Genomic DNA, 21479 nt, shown 5'->3' with positions numbered 1-21479 from the left:
TTAAATGCTTTCAAAAGAGACATAACTTTAGCACGGTTCTGTGAGGGGAGGTGGGTGGGTGGATAGAAAGCAAGCAGGTTCAGAGCCAGGATTTGTATAGGATTCTTTAGAATAACAACAAGACAGTGTGACCTCCAGCAAATCCCACAAGCATCCCTTAATTTGAACATCCCCGTATGAAAAACGAAAAAGAAAATCCACGCTGAATATTCACTGGAAGGACTGATGCCGAAGCTGAAACTTCAGTACTTTGGCCACCTGATGCAAAGAGCCGACTCATTAGAAAAGACCCTGATGCTGGGAAAGATTGAGGGCAGAAGGAGAAGGGGATGACAGAGGATGAGATGGTTGGATGGCATCACCGACTCAATGGACATGAGTTTGAGCAAACTCCAGGAGACAGTGAGGGATAGGGGGGCCTAGTGTGCTGCAGTTCACGGGGTCACAAAGAACAGGAGACAACCTAGTGACTGAACAACAACAACATTTGAAAGATGGGGGAGTCCAGCCTGTGATGACCTGAAGGGGTGGGATGGGAGGGGAGAGGGAGGCTCAAAAAAGAGTGGATATATATATACACACACATATATAAAATTATGATTTATTTGCATTGTTGTATAGCAGAAACCAGCACATTATAAAGAAATTATCCTCCAATTAAACAATTAATAAATAGAAAAATGAATCTAAGACAACTGTGTTGCCACCTTCTAGGACTGTTATGCAAATCAAATAAGAAAACAGACATGTACAATAGGTTTAAGGCTGATTGCCTAGGATCCTGCAGATGTCAATGGTACCATTTACTCTCCCACGTTTTTCTAGCTGACTTGTAAACCTTAAAGAAGAAATATATTTAGCATATATACAAAGAATTCTTAAGTCAAAAGTTTGTGTTTGAAGCTTTAGATAACATTATAAATAGTATAAAGAGTGACAGGGTAAGGTAGCTAATTTCTAGATATTATACTTAGAGCACATTGTGAAGAAATTATTTACCTCTCTTCCTTGTTCAAGGTCCATTTAAGAAACGGCCAGTAGTAGATTTTGGATATTTGTTCAATGAAATGATCACACTTGGTTTAACTCATTTTATAAATGACTTAGGGAAGAGATTCCTTTTTGTACAAAGACATTTTGCTAAAAATTTTATTATGAACATTGTGCTTCATGAACTTGGGCCACTATAGATTAAAAGCAATTTTAGGGGGATATCTACAAACCACAAAAGCCTAGCTTATATTTTGGCATGTGCTTTTTGCAGACTTTCTTAGCTTTCCTATAGTGTTCAAATAATTCCCGTAAGAATTATTCTTAGAAAATAGATATTCTCAAATGCTATTTTAGACTGTAAAAATCAAGGTCATACTTCTCAGAGCTATATCTATGCTATTCATATATATATCTTCAAGGTGGCCTTTATATGAAAGGCTACAGTTCCTGATTTAGCACCAGATATAGTTGGAAATAGGGTGGAAATGAGACTCTATTCATAAATACCTTGAAGATTATTAACAAAATAGCCAATCTTAGGGTGATATTTCTGAACAAATACATGGTACTAGCTTATCTTAAAAGTTAAATAAATGATGATTTCATGACATAAAAACATTTTGAAACTTTGGATACTAATGGCAATTTCAACTTTGATTTACTTTGCAAAATAGTTGATTCAAGTTTGTTATCATGTAAAATTGAAGTCATAAAATTTCAAATTACCCCTCTTTTTTAAAAAATCTCATGCCATACCCCAAATGACTCACGTTGAAATCATTATTTCTGGGTCTCAATTTCTTGAGACACAAAAATGTTACAACGGGTTTCTTCTAAGATTTCTTCCAGTCCACCTTTCCATGGTTTGGCTACTTACTAAGAGCACTGAATTTAATGACAGAATTGACTCTTCAGAAAAGGTAGACTTTAATTGACTCACAATAACAGGAAAATAATGATCACTTACAGGCAAAGGTTCAAAATTTTCATCCACTAAGTGGTAGTTCCCGGCTCCAAACAACACTTGCCTCATCACCACTTCTATGCCCATTCTGGCCGACAGGCCCAGTTTATCCAGCCACCTGGAACAGAGTGAGGCCAAGCTTTCTTCAGATTTGGAAAACAAAATAACTCCATTTTACCTCTACACTGTTCTGATTTATTCTTCTGTGTGGGAGGAGCTGACAGGAAACCAGAAAATTAGTATTAGTCATGAATAAGACATTCAGATGAAATAGAGACTATCCTTTTCTTTATGCGCTCTCACACTCCTACATGATAACAAATTCTTGAAGACTATTAATATGCCATAGGAGTCCCTATCAGGGTAGGACAATGTCTACAAAGCCATAGAAGCCTACAGCTATAGACAATTGTACAATATATATAATTGTTCTCCATCCTGTCGGATCCATGCCAACCCACCTCCCACCCGCAACCTCTCCACCTCCATCCCCATGTGAGGATAGAAGTAAAGGTTGCTGGTGGTCAGTGAAATGCAAAATAATAAGCTTCTATGGACACTTCTTTCCTCCTATTTTTTTTTTAATGTGAACCATTTTTAAAGTCATTCTTGAATTTGTTATAGTACTGCTTCTGTTTTATGTTTTGGTTTTTCTTTATATTTTAATTGGAGGCTAATTACTTTACAATACTGTAGTGGTTTTGCCATATATTGACATGAATCAGCCATGGGTGTACATGTGTCCCCATCCTGAACCACCCTCCCCCTCCCTCCCGATCCCATCCCTTAGGGTCATCCCAGGGCACCAGCCCTGAGCGCCCTGTCTCATGCATCCAACCTGGACTGGCGATTGGTTTTCGATCTAGAGACATGTGGTCCCCGACCAGTTGATTGAACCCACACCCCCTGCATTGGAAGGCAAAGTCCTAACGACAGGACCACCAGGGAACTCCCCTCCATCTTTATTTAGTGGCAAAACAAACACCTCCACTCTTTTCTCTATTCCTCATGCCCCTACATAAAGATAAAGATGTGTGCTTTATTCGGGGCTTCTAAGAATGAGGGTAGGAGAGGAAAGAGAATAAAACCCAGAGAGGATACATATGTTAGGTTAAGAGCATTAACCGAGTAATAGAATATAACTAAACAAGTTGGTTTTCAAGCAGTCAAGTTTGTGGAGGTTGGACAAGGCGTTGATTTAGTAAATCTTTAAACTCATTGGCAGCCCCTCAGGTGTGACCTCCTACTTCCGGGTTCGAAACGGCCTTGAGAATCTATGAATAGAGCTATAAGTACTCCGTATCCTCCTCAGGGTCAAGGCTCTTGATACACTCTTTTACCATGTACTTCTTTAGAGAAAGGAATGCCTCACATAGTTATGGGCCATAAGTAAGGAACAAAACTTCTGAAGCAGTTCATTCATACAATGATTAATCTGGGGCACGCATTAAAGATGTCCAACTAATTTAGTAAATCATTTTATTGCAAAATCTGGCATGAATTTTGGAGTTCAGCCATAGAAACTGTCTTTGATTTTTGGCCGATGAGTTATTTCAGCTGAATAGAAGAACAGGAGAATACTATCCGGTCCCTGAGACAACTGCGGGTTCACTCACATAAAGCCAGCGGCAAAGGTGTTGGACAGCAAGGGCGCTCCACCCCCAAATGCAGAGCTGGTCTCTCCTAACCAAACCTTCTTGTGGGGTCTGGTCTCCTCAACAACCTATGGAACAGAAAATCTCCTTAGTAATTGCAAGCAAGAGGACCAAATATGATGCTAAAGATTACGCCACATTTAAACCTTCGCATTCCCAGACCCATCATCCAATACAGTTACAAAATATGTTCATAGTCATTTAGGTTTGGGGTAGTTAACTTTTATTGGAATACTAGGTGTGAAAGGAATGCAAATAACCCCATTTTTACAAACTATGAGAGTTTATTCTACTGAAAGGCTGTGGGAAGTATTTTTAATTTCTAATCAATAAACATGAGTAAGACCCAATGCTAACAGGAGGAAACTGAAGGTAAATAAGACCTAGTGCCTGTTCTCTAAAACTGAAAAAACATGTAAATTTATATACCCACAGAATTTAGGACTAGCTAGACTACAAAGTACTTTGGTTTAACATTAAAAAGAGAGAGAGAGAGAGAGAGAGAGAGAGAGAGAGAAAAAGACTATTACCTGGAGAGTTTTTTGCACAGATGAAATAAAAGTGTCCAGTATATCAGGGTTTAGGAAATCTTCTTTGGTAGCAATTCGTCCATTCACATAGTAGCTGAATTATTCAGAAAATATTCAGGAATATTCAAACTTTACTTTCTGTTTTTAAGTTAATTAACAACCTTTGCCCTCCTTTCTACTTCTTCCCACCCCTGTGCTATTTAAAAAAAAAAAAGGCAGAGGTTCTACTAAGGCAAGAATAAGATGGGAGGAGACCAGTTACTCTGTCTTGAGAAAACATAGTCACAAGTGTAGGTATTGTGGGTTATCCGTTCTTTGGCAAGTATATTCATTTTAGCCACTTATCTGCTTCATGACTTAAATGAAAGTGTGCTTTGACCTTGTAGAAACCACCATGTTACTTAAAATTAGTTAAAAATTTTGCTTTATTAATATTAAAATCCTAGTACAATGCTGCTTTAGACACTATAAAGTCAATTAGCACTTAATGAAAACATTGTTTTGAAAACTAGGTCATAAGTAAAGCTAGCTGTACTTTCTTAGTATTAACAGTAGGAGACATACTTACTGATGCCATGTAACTGAATCAATCACTTCTCCCCCAGCCTTTAGGAAACTAGAAAAAAAAAACTATTATCACTTAATCCTGATATGGATAATATATGCACACAATATATGCACACGAGTTATTTTCCCTAGAAATGGGCTGGTTATTACTTTAGGATAAAGCAACACAAACTTCCTAATTCTAATACAAATTTTTATCACAGGTGCCATTTGCCCCAAAATCTTTGATACTCTGAGCTAGTCAGTATTTGCTCTTTTGGTAAACCATCCAGTCAGGCAACAAATTGGTTTATTTATTTATTTTGGCTGCACCATGTGGCATGTGGAACTTCCCTGACCAGGGAGCAAACCCTGGCCCCCCCTGAAATGGAGGCACAGAATCTTAACCACTGGACCACCAGGGAAGTCCAAAGATTATTTAATAATAGGTGGTTTAGCCCAGGTTGGGTACATGAGACAAGTGCTCGGGCCTGGTGCACTGGGAAGACCCAGAGGGATCGGGTGGAGAGGGAGGTGGGAGGGGGGACTGGGATGGGGAATACATGTAAATCCATGGCTAATTCATTTCAATGTATAACAAAAACTACTGTAATGATCTAAAGTAATTAGCCTCCAACTAATAAAAAAAAAAAAAGGAAAAAAAAATAATAGGTGGTTTATTGAGGATCCTCCACCAAAGAAAAATATTTTTAAGAAAAGTGGCTCTGCTTCCTCTAGCTCTTACCTCTTCAGCATCTTTACAGTCTTTCTTCTAGGCTGGCCAACATCAGGACCATAGAGTTTTGCATTTTTGAAGGTAGATTTTCCTAGAAGTTTATGCAACTCAATAAAATCTTCTCCTAACTGCCATCCATCGATGAAAATACCAGCCTTCTTCTGGAAACTGTTAGGTTCTGAAAGATAACAATTCTCAAAATAAATGCTCACCTAAAATTTTTTTCTATTTAGAAGCCAACATAAAAGCAACAGAGCATTTTTCACATTCAAAACCTTAGAATCCAAAGTCAAGAAAGGTAAATTATCTAGTTATAAAGAATATATTACAGGAAAACAAAAATTTAAATTATATAATTGAAGTATGAGGGGGTAATAAAACAGTTGGAAATTAATGATGGGTACATTAAACCAATGGATATTCAAGAAATAGTCTGTACACAGTATTTAATAGCCTAATTTACTTTTAAAAGATTGTGCAGGGAGAAGGCATTTAAAAACCCATTTCTACAATGTAATTAAGACTTACTGAGCTTATATTGTTTATCTGTGAAATGCCAAATGCATGTGTCATCTTCACTAGTTAGAATTTTTTGAAGCTCCATATTGCCCTTATAATATCAAAAGTTATCTTAATAGCAAATAAAAATTAAGATAAATTCTTAAAAAAAAAGTCTTATTGAGAATTATAGGGGCAAATTATGTATGCATGTGAATCTGGAAGTAACAAAACTGAAGAGATGGGAGGAAGGCACAGAAAATGTCTAATCTACTTTCCAAATTACTTTATTCTTCTGCTTTACCCTGGAAACCAGACCTTCTTTGCAAAATGGAATACAAGGAAGAGGGACACATGATGACATCACTGTTTTATCTTGCCCTGAAAAGCAGAAGGACTTGGCGATGGGTAGGGTAGAAAAGTTGGGGCGGGGGGGATGTACAGAGACAGGTAAGGATGACCTATGGTTCACATAGTTGCTGCAGTAAACTTGGTCAGAACATCTACCTAAGACATGGTTGTCTCTATCCTTTCTTCTATTCTGCTTCAGTGCTTCACCTTGTCAGTTATCCTCAGCCACCAAACCCCCAAATCTGTGGCTAGACTTTATCATAACACATACCACTATAGATATGCATCACTTCTTTGCTTGCTTTCTGGTAGGTCTGGCTCCTTACCTCCAGAAGTCTCAAGAGAGCAATGACCTCGTTCTAGAGCCAGACTGCCTGGGTTCAAATCCTAACTCCTCTAAGATTTCTCTAACTCATAATTACCTAGCATCATAAGTAAAGAATCTGCCTACAGTGCAGGAGACAGGAGACGTGGGTTCAATCCTTGGGTTGGGAAGATCCCCTTGAGGCAGAAATGGCAACCCACTCCAATACTCTTGCCTGGAGAATCCCATGGACAGAGGAGCCCAGTGGGCTACAGTCCATGGGGTCACAGAGTTGGATATGATTGAGCGACTAAGCACAGATGTACGCACACAGCTATATATTTAGCTCACATTTTTGTGTCTCTTTGGTCATCTATGAAATGAAGGTCAAAATTGTATTTACCATCTCACTTTCCATTTTATGTTCAGTTCCATTGGCTGATGTATGGACAAAGCACTGTCAATACGTTTGAATGAATGTGGCTAATTAGCACTTTGAAAGTGAAAGTCTTAGTCACTCAGTTGTGTCTAACTCTTTGCAACCCCATGATTGTGCCCGCCAAGGTCCTTGGTCCACAGAATTCTCCAGGCAAGTATATGAGAGTGAGTTGCCATTTCCTTCTCCAGAGGATCTTCCCCACCCGGGTATTGAACCTGGGCCTTCTGCATTGCAGGCAGAATTCTTTACCATCTTAGCCACCAGAGAAGACCCACTTTAATTAGAATTGATAAGTTTCTTGCAAAAAAAGAATGAAGAAGGAGACACTCAAGAGCCTGACCTAGAGGGAACTCTGTCCTGGAACTTCTAGCTTGAACCTATTATGAATGTCAGGATGGGGTTGCTGAGATTAAATGACAAGCAGAGAACAGAGGAAGGAATGGAAAGGTAGAAGCAAACTGCTTGAGTCCAACCTGCCAAGTGACCCTAAAGATCTCAAAGGAATCAGGGAGCTGTGCATGCTAAGTTTCTTCAATCGTGTCCGACTCTTTGTGACCCCATGGACTGTAGCCCGCCAGGCTGCTCTGTCCATGGAATTCTCCAGGCAAAAATACTGGAGTGGGTTGTCATTTCCTCCTCCAGGGGATCTTCCCAACCCAGAGGTTGAACCCTCATCTCTTACAATCTCCTGCATTGGCAGGCAAGGGAGCTGTGGAAGTGCTCAAATGTAAACTGGGATGAGCAATAACATCTGGGCTACATAAGGAGTTTTCGGCCACAATTAAAACTTGCACCGTTGAGCACTTACACAACTATTCCAAGACAAAAGGCATATTTGCTATTATTAAAAAGGTCATAAATAGGAACAAATAATGCCAAAGGGAAATCTCCTTATTATGGAAATGTTTCTGGAGGTGGGAGGCACTTACCATTGCCTAGTTCCCAAGAAATGTTGTAATTCTTGGAAGAGCAGTAGTCCAGCAGTAACCGAGCGTTGGAACTGTCCCAGTGCATATCTGCGGTTCGTAGCAATGCATTTAGACCAAAGATCAAGTTCAGTCCTGAGCAACTGGCAAAAGTGTACAGCATATCCACTGAGTGTTCTAAAAGAAAATGTTGCCAGTTCATGGTTAGGTCAGCACCTGAATGTCAAAGTGATGAAGACTTCCAGATTTGCTCCTCATAATGAATTACTATTTCTGTAGTTAAATGGAAGGAATTCTAGTCCTAATGAGTGCTTATAATGATGAATAGGAGTCCCAAAAAATTGGATGAAAAAAAAAACCCAATATGACTTTATTTGCTTTAGCTGCTGAATCAAGTCCATGCAACGTACCAGAGGGTTTGGTCTGACACTTGGGTTTTGCTCAAGTGACCTCAGGTGAACTGGGGAAACTCTGTGCCCAGCATGCAAGGCCAGACTTTTCATTAGTCAACACAAATTCCACTCTTCATAACCTAAAAATCTCCACTCACAAACTCAGTCATAAAATGACTTGGTAATTTTGATTAGCTTTTTAAAACATTGTTTGAAAAAATCATGTATATAATTTATTAATCCAAAATATTAACAAATGGAATTTTACATTTAAAAAACTGGCTTAGGGCTCTAGGGATGTGGTTTCCAAATTCAGTGCCAAGGTAGCCTTTTGTTGTTCTTCAGTTGCTAAGTCGTGTCTGACCCTCTGTGACCCTGTGAAGTGCAGCGCGCCAGGCTCCTCTGTCCCCCACTATCTCCTGGAGTTTGCACAGATTCACGTCCGTTGAGTCAGTGATGCTCTCTAACCACCTCAGCCTCGGTTGACCTCTTTTCCTTTGGCCTTAAGGCACCCTGGGGAGTGAATTTACTGGGACAGTTTAGGAGATGAATATATAGGACATCTGACATCAGTTAAATTTGAACTTCAGATAAATAATGAATAGTAATTTTAGTGTATGTCAAATACAATATTTGAGAAAAACCTGCAGTAAAGAAATGATTGTTTATTTGAAATTAAAATTTAACCAGGCAACCCGACTTACAAGGCATTGCAGGATCTTTTAAATTTGCAAGGGAACACATCGACATCTGTTGGACATGATGGAAACTATTACTATAAGGTTGTTCGAACCTAACAGTTTAATTGAAACTCTTAGGCATTTCTTTTGGGCTAGATGTGCTGTGAAAAAGAATTACAGAATCACTAAGGGATTATTAAAGCTTTGGAACTTTTGAACTCAGTTTTTTAACCATTAGCTGGCCTATAATCTCTTTCTGAGAGTGGCAACAGTGTATTTATTTTATTTATTTTTATTTTTGGCTCTGCTGGGTCTTTGTTGCCGCACAGGCTATTCTCTAGCTGAGGACGGTGGTGACTACTCTCTAGCTGTGTGCACTGGCCTCTCACTGCGATACCTGCTCTTGTGGAGCTCGGAGTGTAGATAGCTGACTCAGTAGTTGGTGCACGTGGCCTTAGTTGCCCCGTGGCACGTGGAATCTTCCTGAACCAGGGATTGAATTCTGTGTCTCCCGCTTTGGCAGGCAGATTCTTTATCATTAATCCACCAGGGAAGCCTGGCAACAATGTATTTTTGAGTGTCATCTTTAAATCAGTATCTGCATAAATCTGGTGATCTTAATGTATATTTTAGAGTTATGTATTAAACAGAAACTCACTCCTTTAGTTCAATTTCTATCTTTTCTGGCCATGTCCTGTGGCAAGTGGGGATCTTGGTTCCCTGACCAGGGATTGAGCCTATATCCCTATATGGGGAGCTCGGACTCTTAACCATTGGGCTACCAGGGAAGTCCCTTCCCTAGTTTTAAAAAAATCTGCATCTGGCAGATTTACCCCCTTTCTCCTTCAAAGTGGTTTTGTTTCTAAGTCTTCGGCCTGAACTACTTGGGTTACCATAGCAGTGAAACCATAAATTTAATACTGCCCATAATAGCTGAGGAGCGGTAATGACACAAGCAAGCTATTTTTGGTGTTTTTGATATTTGCTGTGTCACCCACTTCCACAAAACTGCTGCCTGTCATCAAGGACTTACAGACATCGGGGGCTGAAAAGCTCTCTGAGTCTTGCAGCTTCTTCCTGGGATCTAGGGCTAGAGTGGAGGACAGCATGGGCCTTTATGGAGTCCTTTATGGCCTTTATGGAGCCCTCCCCAAGTGTGGCAACATCTATGAGCTTCTTAGAGACTTATTCCTACAGTGAATTGGTGCCCATCCTCATTTTTCTATGAGGAAACTGACACCCAAAGAAATAAAGAGCTTTGCCCAGTATCACAGAGCTATTTGGTGACAGTCCCATATTACTTGGAGAAAGCAATGGCAACCCACTCCAGTACTCTTGCCTGAGAAATCCCATGGATGGAGGAGCCTGGTAGGCTACAGTCCATGGGGTCACAAAGAGTCGGACACGACTGAGCAACTTCACTTTCACGTTCATGCACTGGAGAAGGAAATGGCAACCCACTCCAGTGTTCTTGCCTGGAGAATCCCAGGGATGGGGGAGCCTGGTGGGCTGCCTTCTATGGGGTCGCACAGAGTCAGACACGACTGAAGCGACTTAGCAGCAGCAGCAGCGGTTGTGTTACTAGAGCCTGTTATAAAGGCTCTCTGACTGTCATAGTCACAGCTATATTTTACACATCTATAGCAAATCAAGTTGAGAATGTGTCCTCAAATCAAGAATCACATACCTGAGTTTGGGCCTTACCCTCCCACTTAAAGACTGGATGATCAGCGATGACCCTTCAACCTGCATAAGCCTCAGGTACTGATATACAGATCTGGAACTAGTACCATCATCCATCTACCTCACAGAACCAAGTTGAAATAGCACATGGGAAAACCCTTTGTAAACCACAGAAAACTGTTACAGATGTAAAAGCACTGTTACTGCCTAGAACCACAACAAAAGTTACAGCATTTTCAAGAAACCTAGAATGTCTACATTTCTGAGTATTTATTCAGTTCATACCTTACTCTTCCTCTATCTCCTCATTTTTCCAAATACACTTTAAGTAGCTTCACATTCTATAGCAGTAACGTCTCCTAGGATAAGGGCTGTATCTTACAGAGTTCAAATCCACTCTTGACAAATAAAACTGCAGGACTTCCCTGGTGGTCCATTGGTTAAGAATCCGCCTGCCAATGCAGGAGACACAGGTTTGATCCCTGGTCAGGCAAGATCCCACATGCCGAGGAGCAACGAAGCCCACCTGCGGTAACTGTTGAGTCTGTGGTCCAGAGCCTGTGAGTCTAGACGACCGAGCCCCTACACCACGTCTGAAGCCCTTGTACCCTAGAGCCTGTGCTCCCCAACAAGAGAAACCTCTGCAGTGAGAGGTCCTCACACTGCAACTAGAGAAAGCCCTGGCAGAGTGGCAAAGACACGGTGCAGCTAAAAATAAATAAATTTTTAAAAACCCACCAAGTTGTGGGGGGGGGGGGTTGGGTGGCTTGTGAAGGATGGGGTGAATTGGGAGATTGAAATTGACATATAGACACTATTGATACTTTGTATAACATAGATGACCAATGAGAACATACTGTGTAACTCAGGGAACTCACTCAGCACTCTATGGTGATCTACCTGGGAAGGAAATCCAAAACAGAAGGGACAGAGGTATACGCACAGCTGATTCATGTTGCTGTACGGTGGAAACTAATATACTGCAAAGCAACTACAGTTCAATAAAAATTAATTTTAAAAATAAAATAAAACTCACCCAACCTATTCCCTCCTCAAAATAAGAATAAGAAAGCTCATAGTTAATTATCCAATTCCCAGTCATTATCCAGTCTCTTATCTCTCACTGTCTGAGAGGGTGGAAAACTCCCTGGGACCAAGATAATCTAAATGAACCATTAAACATAGGCACCAACTATTGTGCCATTTCCATTTATGTCAACTGTGTCCAGCATCCAGTCTGGGAGTGGGACAATGAGGAAAGAAGGTGGAGAAGAAAGAGAGAAAACAATTAGCTCATTAAAGATGATTATTTTAATAAAGGAATCCTCCTTTCTGCAGTCACACGCAAAATTATACCTGTAACACTGCTTCCTTTTCCTGCCCAGACAGGTTTACAATGTGAATTTATATTCTCATGACAAATGTTGTTGTCATCTTCTACTTAAGTGAAACACAGCATCCGATGTGTCCTGTAATTAGAAAACTTACCTAGAGCTTCTAGGACACCTGTTTCAAAGGGGCAGGCCATTAACTAAGCAAAGAACACAACAGACTTTTGCTACCTCTTCCATCATAGCATGCCACTCTCAGTTATTCAGACATTATCAGCCTTGGCCACAGATGCAGAACCAGGTGTAGCAACATCTATGAGCTTCTTAGATACTTATCCCTACAATGAGTTGCTGCCCAGACCAAACACATTAGATTTCTATATGTATGTTTCTAAGACATGCGGATTAAAATAGAAATTTTAAAATCAGAAGTCAAAATATTTCCAAACACAATTAACTCTGCGTAGTATTTGTCATGCATTGTAGCACTGCCAACAGGATGGCTTGGATTATACTAACCCAGCAACACAGTTAGTGGAAGAAGGGCTTTCCCCTGGTGTAGAAACTAGGAAGGTCCAAGTTCCAGGGGGCAGGGAAAAGATGCTGAAAACCTACCATCTTGGTTCAACAAGATCATGTGAGGTGGCAAACATTTTTAAAGAAAAATGTAAGGTAAATTGGCATATGTTTAAGATGACTAAAAAAAAAATTGCGACTCTATATGCCTAATAGCATGGCATCTTCTAGCAGGCCTATATGATGATTTATTACAAATGAGACCTTACTGCTGCAGGCCTCTTGGACTTCTGTCATTGCTTTAATGGGATCTGAGAAGGCCCTATCATGCCAAATTTCGTTCGACCGTGGATCATATTATTTTTTTTAATCTTTTTTTAAAAAATATGTTTTATTTTTTGGCCACACCATGCAGCATGTGGGATCTTACTTTCCCAACCAGGGATCAAACAAATACTCCCCCCACTGGAAGTGTAGAATCTTAACTACTGGACTGCCAGGGAAGTCCCATAGATCATGTTAGTAAAGGATTAGAAGATTTCCCCCACAGCCCTCTGCTTCAAAATGCAAAAAATAATTTAGAGGACTACATTTTCTATTAGCATATAACCTATTTTCTGATTTCTTACATGTTACTTTCCTCCTGTACCTTATACCTAAAAAATATTTTAAAAAATTCATTGGATACACTGGAATCCAGATAGTTTATAGTAAAATCTTACAAATAAATAATTTGGTGTCAAAAATATACTCTTAGAAATGTTGACTAGCCCAATTTAACTTCAAGATCATTTATTTCTCAGAAGTCAAAAGAAGATAGTTGTAGAGTATCTACGCAGGACATTTTCTTAACTGAGATCTGGGGCAACATCATCCCTTAGTTGGGTATAAAGCATCAATTTTCAGATAAAAATATATTTTACAGTTAGATAAGGATTGCTTGTTTGTTTTAGAGATCTGCGTAACAACATCAGGTGGTGGAGTGGTAAAGAATCTGCTTGCCAGTGTAGGAGATGCAAGAGACACGTGTTTGATTCCTGGGTTGGGAAGATGCCCTGGTTTAGGAATGACAACCTGCTCCAGTATTCTTACCTGGAGACTTCCACGGATGGAAGAGCCTGGCGGGCTACAGTCCATGTGGTTGCAAAGAATCAGACACGACCGAGCACACAGCACACTCACACACACACACACACGTGACAACATCATCCTATTTAAACACTGGAAAACTGTTTCCATGAATGGAAATAAATTCCTGGCTAGCTGAGCTAGTCCTGTGTTTGCAAAGCCATGCAGGAAAGAAAACGAGAAAGCTGCCCTGCCAGTGATACACAGTTCTGGGAGGGGAAACAGAATGGACAATGAGGTGTGAATGATTTCACATTTCACTCTTCACACTTTTTTGTATTTTACTTTTTCTTAAGGAATGTATTCGCGTCTTCCTTGACTTCCTAGTTCTTCAGAGCAGTTAAGGTCATTATTAGCTCGTGAATGAATGATTCTTTTTATAAATTGTCACTGCTTTACAATGTTGTGTTAGTTTCTGCTCTATAGCAAAGTGAATCAGCTACACGTATCCATACACTCCCTTTCTTGAATTTTCTTCCCGTTTAGGTCACTCCAGAGCACTGAGCCGAGTTCCCAGAGCTATACAGTAGGTTCTCATTAGTTATCTACTCAGGAAAACAATATGTGTGTGTGTATGCGTGCTAAATTGCGTCAGTTGTGACCAACTCTTTGCGACCCTATGGACTATAGCCCACCAGGCTCCTCTGTCCATGGGATTCTCCAGGCAGCAACACTGGAGTGGGTTGCCATGCCCTCCTCCAGGGGATCTTCCCGACCCAGGGATCAAACCTGAGTCTCTTATGTCTCCTGCATTGGCAGACAGGTTCTTTACAACTAGCACCAGCTGGGAAGCCCAGAAAAATGGTATAGATGATCTCATTTGCAAAGTAGAAATAGAGGTACAGATGTAAGAACAAATGTATGGAGAGCAAGGGGGAAAACTGGGCGTGCGGTGGGATGAATTGGGAGATTGGGATTGATATTTATACACTATTGATACTATGGATACAATAGGATGAATGACGCCCTGGCTAGTAGGCAAAGTCAGATAAAGAAAACAGAAACTTGGGGTTCAAGATTGTCCACTAACTCTTGCTAACATTTGAGGATTATGCAGCTTTCCATGACTGTTATAGGGTTTCTTAAATTTTAGCCCAAGTTCAAGCCATCCAAACATTTCAGGGGTTGGGACACCAGAAGGGTACCTTTCGTTTCTTACTTGAGTAGGTACTGTTTTTGAACTTTTTCTGATACTGTTCTCTGAGCAGCAGTTGCTCCTGGAAGGGCCATTCCAACCGCAGCTTCTTCTCCACCTCAGAAGGGATGGATCCGGATTTGCAAATATCTGCAAATGGAAGGAAAAATTCAGAGAATCTACTTTTACAATGATAAGGTTGACATCCCGTACACTTATTTACCTAGCTATATATGTGAACTAAAGCAGGATAGCTGAGTTTCTGGTTTGGGGGTCTAAGATCAGAGAAAGATGTATTCTGTTACATATGTCAAATTTGCTGCTTGACCAATCACCACACAAAAAAACAACAAACAGCCAAAGGGCATGTTTCCTAAGAAACACCACACATATACTGGTCACAGATACACTGCACATAACTTCAAGTTATTTATCAATTCAGGAGGCTCCTCGGAAGCTTGAAGTTACTAGAGGAACCCCCTGGAAGACAAAACATTGTTCAGTTCTCTTAAGGTTCATTTTCAAAATACACAGCAATTTGCTTTGCATGGACTATATCTGCTTTGTGGCAATTTCCTCTTGCCAAAATGGTAGGACAGGGAATGCTGACTTGTATTCCTTCATATCTGGTATCATCAAAGCACCCGAGACCACAGCGTGTGTACTTGGACAAATCCACCCCATCCTGTCCGGCAGGATAGTACTTGTCATACTTCTTTATCACAAGGCAGCAGGGCTGCCAGGCTCAAGCTGCGAGGACTGGCTGACCCCTGTGACTTCCTTTCTCAGAAGCTTCACATTCTGGCTTCCTGACAGCTGGTGCCTCATCCATCCTGTTTTCATAAAAACGATGTTCCAGAAAGTGTTGGTTGCTCAGTTGGGTCCGACACTGTGACCCCATGGACTGTAACCCACCAGGATCCTTGGTCCAAGGGATTCTCCAGTCAAGAACACTGGAGTGGGTTGTTGTTCAGTCGCTAAGTAGTGTCCGACTCTTAGAGACCCCATGGACTGCAGCATGCCAGGCTTCCCTATCCTTCACCATCTCCCAGAGCTTGCTCAAACTCATGTCCACTGAGTCAGTGATGCCATCCAACCATCTCGCCCTCTGTCGTCCCCTTCCCCTCCTCCCTTCAATCTTTATCCCTACCACAGTTTGGCCTCAGGTCAAACTACAGGGAGGGAACACAGCCCCACCCACTGGCAGAAAATTGGATTCAAGATTTACTGAGTAGCATTCTCTGCCCATGAGAGCAAGACCCAGTTTCCCCCACAGTCAGTCCTTCCCATCAAGAGGGATCCACAAGCCTCTAATCCTTATCCATCAGAGGGCAGGCATAATGAAAACTACTGGAGTGGGTTGCCATTCCCTTCTCCAGGGGATCTTCCTGACCCAGGGATCGAACCTGGGTCTCCTGCATTGCAGGCAGATTCTTCACAGCCTGAGCCACCAGGGAAGCCCCTCATAAAGGATGTTTCAGAAGCACTTGGATAATCCCAGTGATCCTCTCTGCCCACCAGGATGAAGAAAACTGATGAATGATGGACAGACTCCTGTGTAAACTTATGAGAACTTCCAAACGCATATGACTGACTGGGGAGAAAGGGCCAGGTCTAAATATATTTTGACATGTTACTCTAAAAAAACCCTCCTGCTTTTGTTCATTTTTTCCTAATTACTATTCTATTAACTTTGGCCCAGTTACTGATTAACTGTTCTAAACACTTCCTAACCACAAAAAAATGTAATATATAAAATAGCAAAATATTGTTCATTAATATATACATAATACATTATTGTAATTCAGATGTATATGGTATTTTCAATAATTGTTAAGATACTAATTTAACTTCCATTTGATGTCTGTATAGCACTTATGAAAGACACAGGGCAAATCCTCATGGTGCCTTAACGTGTTTCTCAGATGAAGCCCACAGACTCCTAATATTTAGAATCACAAGCAGGAGCTTGCTCGATTTGTAATCTAAGGTTGGCGCCCAGGAATTCAAATATTCAAACTCCCCCTGGGTGACTGTGTATAGTCGATAAAGTCTGAGAACCACTGCCCAACAAATCAAGCCTTAAAATCCATTCTTAGACACAGAGCGTATCTCCACATCCCCTTATTACACCTTTCATCCACATTTTCCGGAATAAATGAGTTTCAATCAGCGCTGTCTCTTCAGCAGGGAATACTCTCTGTTTTGGTGCATTTCTCCCCACAGGTTGCTCGAGGCAGCTCTGCCCGTCAGTTATGATCTTTGTTCTGTTTATAGCACAACTAACTCTCTTAAGGGCTCCCCTGGTGGTTCAGATGGTAAAGAACTCTCCTGCAATGCTGGAGACCGGGGTTCGATCCCTGTGTCGGGAAGATCCCCTGGAAGGCTACAGCCAACAGGGTCGAAAAGAGTCCAACAAGACTGAGGGAGTAACACTAACTCTCTTAAAGCCGTGTTCAGCACCTTCCCCGTGCCCCCCACCTCTCACATTCCTGAGAACATCAAGAGGAGGAAACCTGCCCACTGCTTCCTCCTTTTGTGTAGGCATCCCCACAGTTCCACTGGGAACCCTTCATCTCTTATCAATTGGTGATGTGACAAACAGCTCTCTGAGAATGCTCGTGACCGACTCAAGCGAATTCAAATAAATGGGTAATCTTTAAAAAGTTTCACCCTGGTTGACTTGAGATAGCCAGTAACTTCTCTCTTCAAAGGCTGGTTCCTTCTTGGGGTCAAAAATGAGAAAGTCTGCCTTGGTGCCACCAAATCTTAGGTATGCAGGAGACAAACCTCTGGCCAAGGTACGAAGTTTTGAAGAACTGTTATGAAGACAAGCAAGAAATTAAAATTATTATTTTTTCCCCCAAGACAATGACGTCTACACATTGACTCCCTTCTCTCCTGGTGGACCCAATTTCTAACATGTAGCTGTAAGGGCGCTGGAGAGAGAAGTCATATCACTCTAACGGGGACATCGTCTCAATTGGAATCTTCCTAATTGCAAGGCTGCTCTGATAGGCATCTGAAGGCAACTGGGAGGCATCTGACTCAGCCACGAGCTTATATTTCAACCTGACTAGCAGGATAGTGTTTAGTGCTTTCAGAGAATTCATAATCTTCTGTGACTGATGGAGGAAAAGACGCAAGAGAGTGGAAACTACAGGAAAGATGACTCTGTGTCTCTTTGAAAACTATATTGTCTTCAAAAATTTATGTTCCCAGAGAAGTTCATAAAGACTTACGAGTCCTTCTCCTCTCCCTCACCAAACTCCATCTCCACCCCAAGGAAAACCATCCTTTTCAATTTTAGTCAAATGACTTAGAATGGTGTAAGATTCTAATTCCTATCCACCAAGAACACTTCCAATTCAAGAAATTCTAAATGCATATGTCATCAAGCCAAAAACACTCCTGTTAGGTGCTCAGAATGGTAGAGAATGTTATAGAACCGAATTCAAATGATTTATAATCCATTCTCTCAGAAAGATGAAGATGTCATGAATACTTAAGTGAACAAAACTAAGAAAACAGAAGACGCAGGTAACAGGAACAAGCTGCCATGTATTTCTGAAGCCTCACATATGGGATCCTGGCCACCATGCTCTCTGGAAAGCTCTTAAAACACATGGGACTGGTGCTGTGTTTTCTCAAAATGGCCCATTTAATTAGTTTATGTGTGGGTTTGTTTCAAGTTGGAAAATCATGCCAGAGAACTATCTAATTGCCAATATTTCTTGACATCCTGTTCCCCCTTCCTGCAGTTTAGTTTTATTTGGATTCATAGCGAAGTGGAAATTACTTTCTTCTGAAGCCTTACTTGGTCCGAGCTAACATTCCCATTTATTTTCAAGAGGTTCTGAGGATTTCCTGGCAGATGCCACCGTTCCCAGAGTTCTCTGGTGCTGTTGGGGATTTCAGTCAGTTCCACAGTGATAACATCCCTGAATGAATCTCACTTTGCGTTTCATCTCCTTGTGCCAGGACCCACCATAGGTTCAGGGACCCTCAAAAATACTTCAAGTTCTTTTAAGATGCTCAAGGTGTGGCTTGAGCCTGGAGACTGGGGGCAGGGAGGTTCTGGGAGAGGATAGACTGGAGAGGCAGGCAGGACCATATCATGGATGGCTGGTGAGCTGCTATGTCCAGGAATTCTGGTTTATAAGATGGTGGCCATGGGAGGATTTAAAGCAATGCACCAGACTTTTGTTTTAGAAAAGAATCCCAGGCTGCCATGTAAGTCACTGAATAGAGGGACCAAGACTGTGGTCGTGTTAATATTGAAAGTAAGTGATGGGCTGAGGTCAGGTAACAAAAGTAGGGATGAAGAGAAGTGGATAAATTCAAGACACAAGTGGAGACAGAAATATTAGTGGGCATGCATGCTTAGTCGTGTCTGACTCTGCGACCCCACAGACTGTAGTCCACCAGGCTCCTCTGTCCATGGAATTTTCCCAGCAAGAATACTGGAATAGGTTGCCACTTCCTCCTCTGGGGGATCTTCCCCACCCAGGAATTGAAACTGTACCTCCTGCATTGGCAGGCAGATTCTTTACCACTGAGCTACCTGGGAAACCTAGAAATACTAACTTGAGTATTTAACAGAATGTTGGAGAAGGATCCAAGATTACTCCTGGGAAGCATCTTGGAAGATGGTAATATCATTTGATGAGATGAAAAATAAATAGGCGTTAGATTGGAGACAGGGATGAAGGCAGGCATGGGGCTCAGTGTTGCAAGATACCAGTGGTGCACCAATAACCATTTCCATCAGGCCCTTGGCCATGTGTGTCTGGAGCTCAGAAGACACATAAAGGGGAGGTGAGTCCTCAGTCTAAAGGTCAGTGAATGCTCAGTGTGAACCACTAGTGTGGTTACCCTTTAGTTATTGTTCAGTTACTCAGTCATGTCCGACTCTTTGCAACATCATGGAGTGCAGCATACCAGGCTTCCTTGTCCTTCACTATCTCCTGGAGTTTGCTCAAACTCAGGTCCATTGAGTCAGTAATGCCATCCAACCATCCATCCTCTGTCGTCCCCTTCTCCTCCTGCCTTCAATCTTTCCCAGCATCAGGGTCTTCTCTAATGAGTCAGCTCTTCGCATCAGGTGGCCAAAGTCTTGGAGCTTCAGCTTCAGCATCAGTTCTTCCAATGAATATTCAGGACTGATTTCCTTTAGGATGGACTGGTTGGATCTCCTTGCTGTCCAAGGGACTCTCAAGAATCTTATCCAGCACCAAAAGCATCAGTTCCTCGGTGCTCAGCTTTGGTGCTTTGGCTAGTGTGGTTCCACTAATGTGAACCACTGGTGTGAACTAGTGAATCCCTAGCCCACAGGCAGAGTTGCAGCCCTAAACCTGATATAAGGAACTTCTGCAGAGTCACTTCAGGCTGGCTCCGATCCACTGCTTTTTGGCCAGGCACTGATACTGGTCCTTGATTTCAATTTTGGTTGTGTGTGGTGACAGAGGAAGTTCTTTTAGATTTGTGGGGCTGATGTCTGCAAGCAATTGAGATGGGACAGCAATTGAAATGGCGCTGTCTGGGAAATGCAGGGAACACGAATGCAGGCAGGAGCTGTGGGACCTCAAGCCGGGTGTCCCTGTATAGCCTGCCTCTGAAGTTGGAGCACCAGAGCCTGGCTTCTGGAAGGGGTGGCTCAAGTTACTCTTGACCACATTCCCCTGCCTTTGTTTTCTTCTGAGCATCCAGCAGTCTCTGAGATTAGCTTCTATTGCGTTTCCTTGGATTATTATCTATGTCCACCCCCACCTTGAGCTAAGTTCTGTGAAAGGAGGGACTCGGTGGCTCATCAGAATCTCCTCAGTGCCCAGATAAGCACCTAGACAAGTACTTGGCATACAGCCGGTGCTTAATAAAGGTTCATATTCTTGCCTGAGGAATCCCATGGACTGAGGAGCCTGGTGGGCTATAGTCCATAGGGTCGCAATGAGTCAGACACGACTGAAGCGACTCAGCAAGCACGCCCAAGTGCATGAACAATCGAGTCCAGCCTGACAACAGGGCATGGGGGGTCAGATGTAGACCGTTTCCTGAACAGAATTAAAACCCAATGCTGTGGCTTCTGCCAAGTAAACAAAATCACCTGTTTCAGAGTATTGTATCAAGGGCCTTTTTGTCTGTCTCCTTTGCAATGGAATCTTTTCTTGTTTTGAGAAACAATATCGATGCTCTCTGACAAAAGCCAGATTTAAAACACCTGCGAGCTTGTCCTAAAAACAAAACTGAACAAAGTACAGTATTTCTATCACACACGGAAAAAAGAAAGGAGGAAAATAATTCACCACTACCACCACAATGACATGGAAATAACCGAACACACGAAAGCTGTGGTGGGTGTTGTGTTTCTGGAACTTCGTTAGTGGAAAGAAATGTCTGCAGGTATTTTTATTATACTGTATGTGTAAAAATAAGTTGCTTATCTCTGACACAAAAGCGGAGGTGTGTGGGAGCACCCTGCACAGGCTGGTACCAGCGTGTGAGAGCCAACCGTTATGTTTTGAGAACCAGTGTTTAACTGTTGGCAGTTTGAAATCAGCCATGGCGGGGGTGTTTAGACTACAGAAATCAGAAAGAAACATAAATCAGTCTCCTCTCCTCTCAGAGAGGCAGTTGTGAAACATTGCTCGACACACCACTGTCTGAGCAGTAATT

General features: G+C 41.7%; 1 protein-coding gene across 2 annotated transcripts in view; it reads right to left on the bottom strand.

The window, feature by feature from the left end:
• The window catches only part of HPSE (heparanase), a 40326-nt gene that overhangs the window by 9538 nt on the left and 9309 nt on the right, over nt 1–21479 (bottom strand). The window contains exons 1-9 of one of the 2 annotated variants that reach the window (XM_020892870.2): nt 18050–18231; nt 17481–17626; nt 14832–14957; nt 7946–8119; nt 5434–5602; nt 4711–4758; nt 4143–4236; nt 3574–3680; nt 1961–2075 (exon numbers count right to left, since the gene is read on the bottom strand). In XM_020892870.2, the coding sequence (XP_020748529.1) occupies nt 1961–2075; nt 3574–3680; nt 4143–4236; nt 4711–4758; nt 5434–5602; nt 7946–8119; nt 14832–14957; nt 17481–17626; nt 18050–18102 (1032 nt within the window). In that variant the 5' untranslated portion in view covers nt 18103–18231. Of the gene's footprint in view, nt 1–1960; nt 2076–3573; nt 3681–4142; nt 4237–4710; nt 4759–5433; nt 5603–7945; nt 8120–14831; nt 14958–17480; nt 17627–18049; nt 18232–21479 lie in introns of those variants that run through there. The other variant, XM_020892868.2, reaches the window with a different exon arrangement.

This window comes from Odocoileus virginianus, chromosome 29 (assembly GCF_023699985.2).
Source record: "Odocoileus virginianus isolate 20LAN1187 ecotype Illinois chromosome 29, Ovbor_1.2, whole genome shotgun sequence".
Taxonomy (NCBI): Eukaryota; Metazoa; Chordata; class Mammalia; order Artiodactyla; family Cervidae; genus Odocoileus; species Odocoileus virginianus.
Note: the sequence above shows the minus strand (reverse complement) of the source record. Positions and strands in the feature narration are given on the sequence as shown.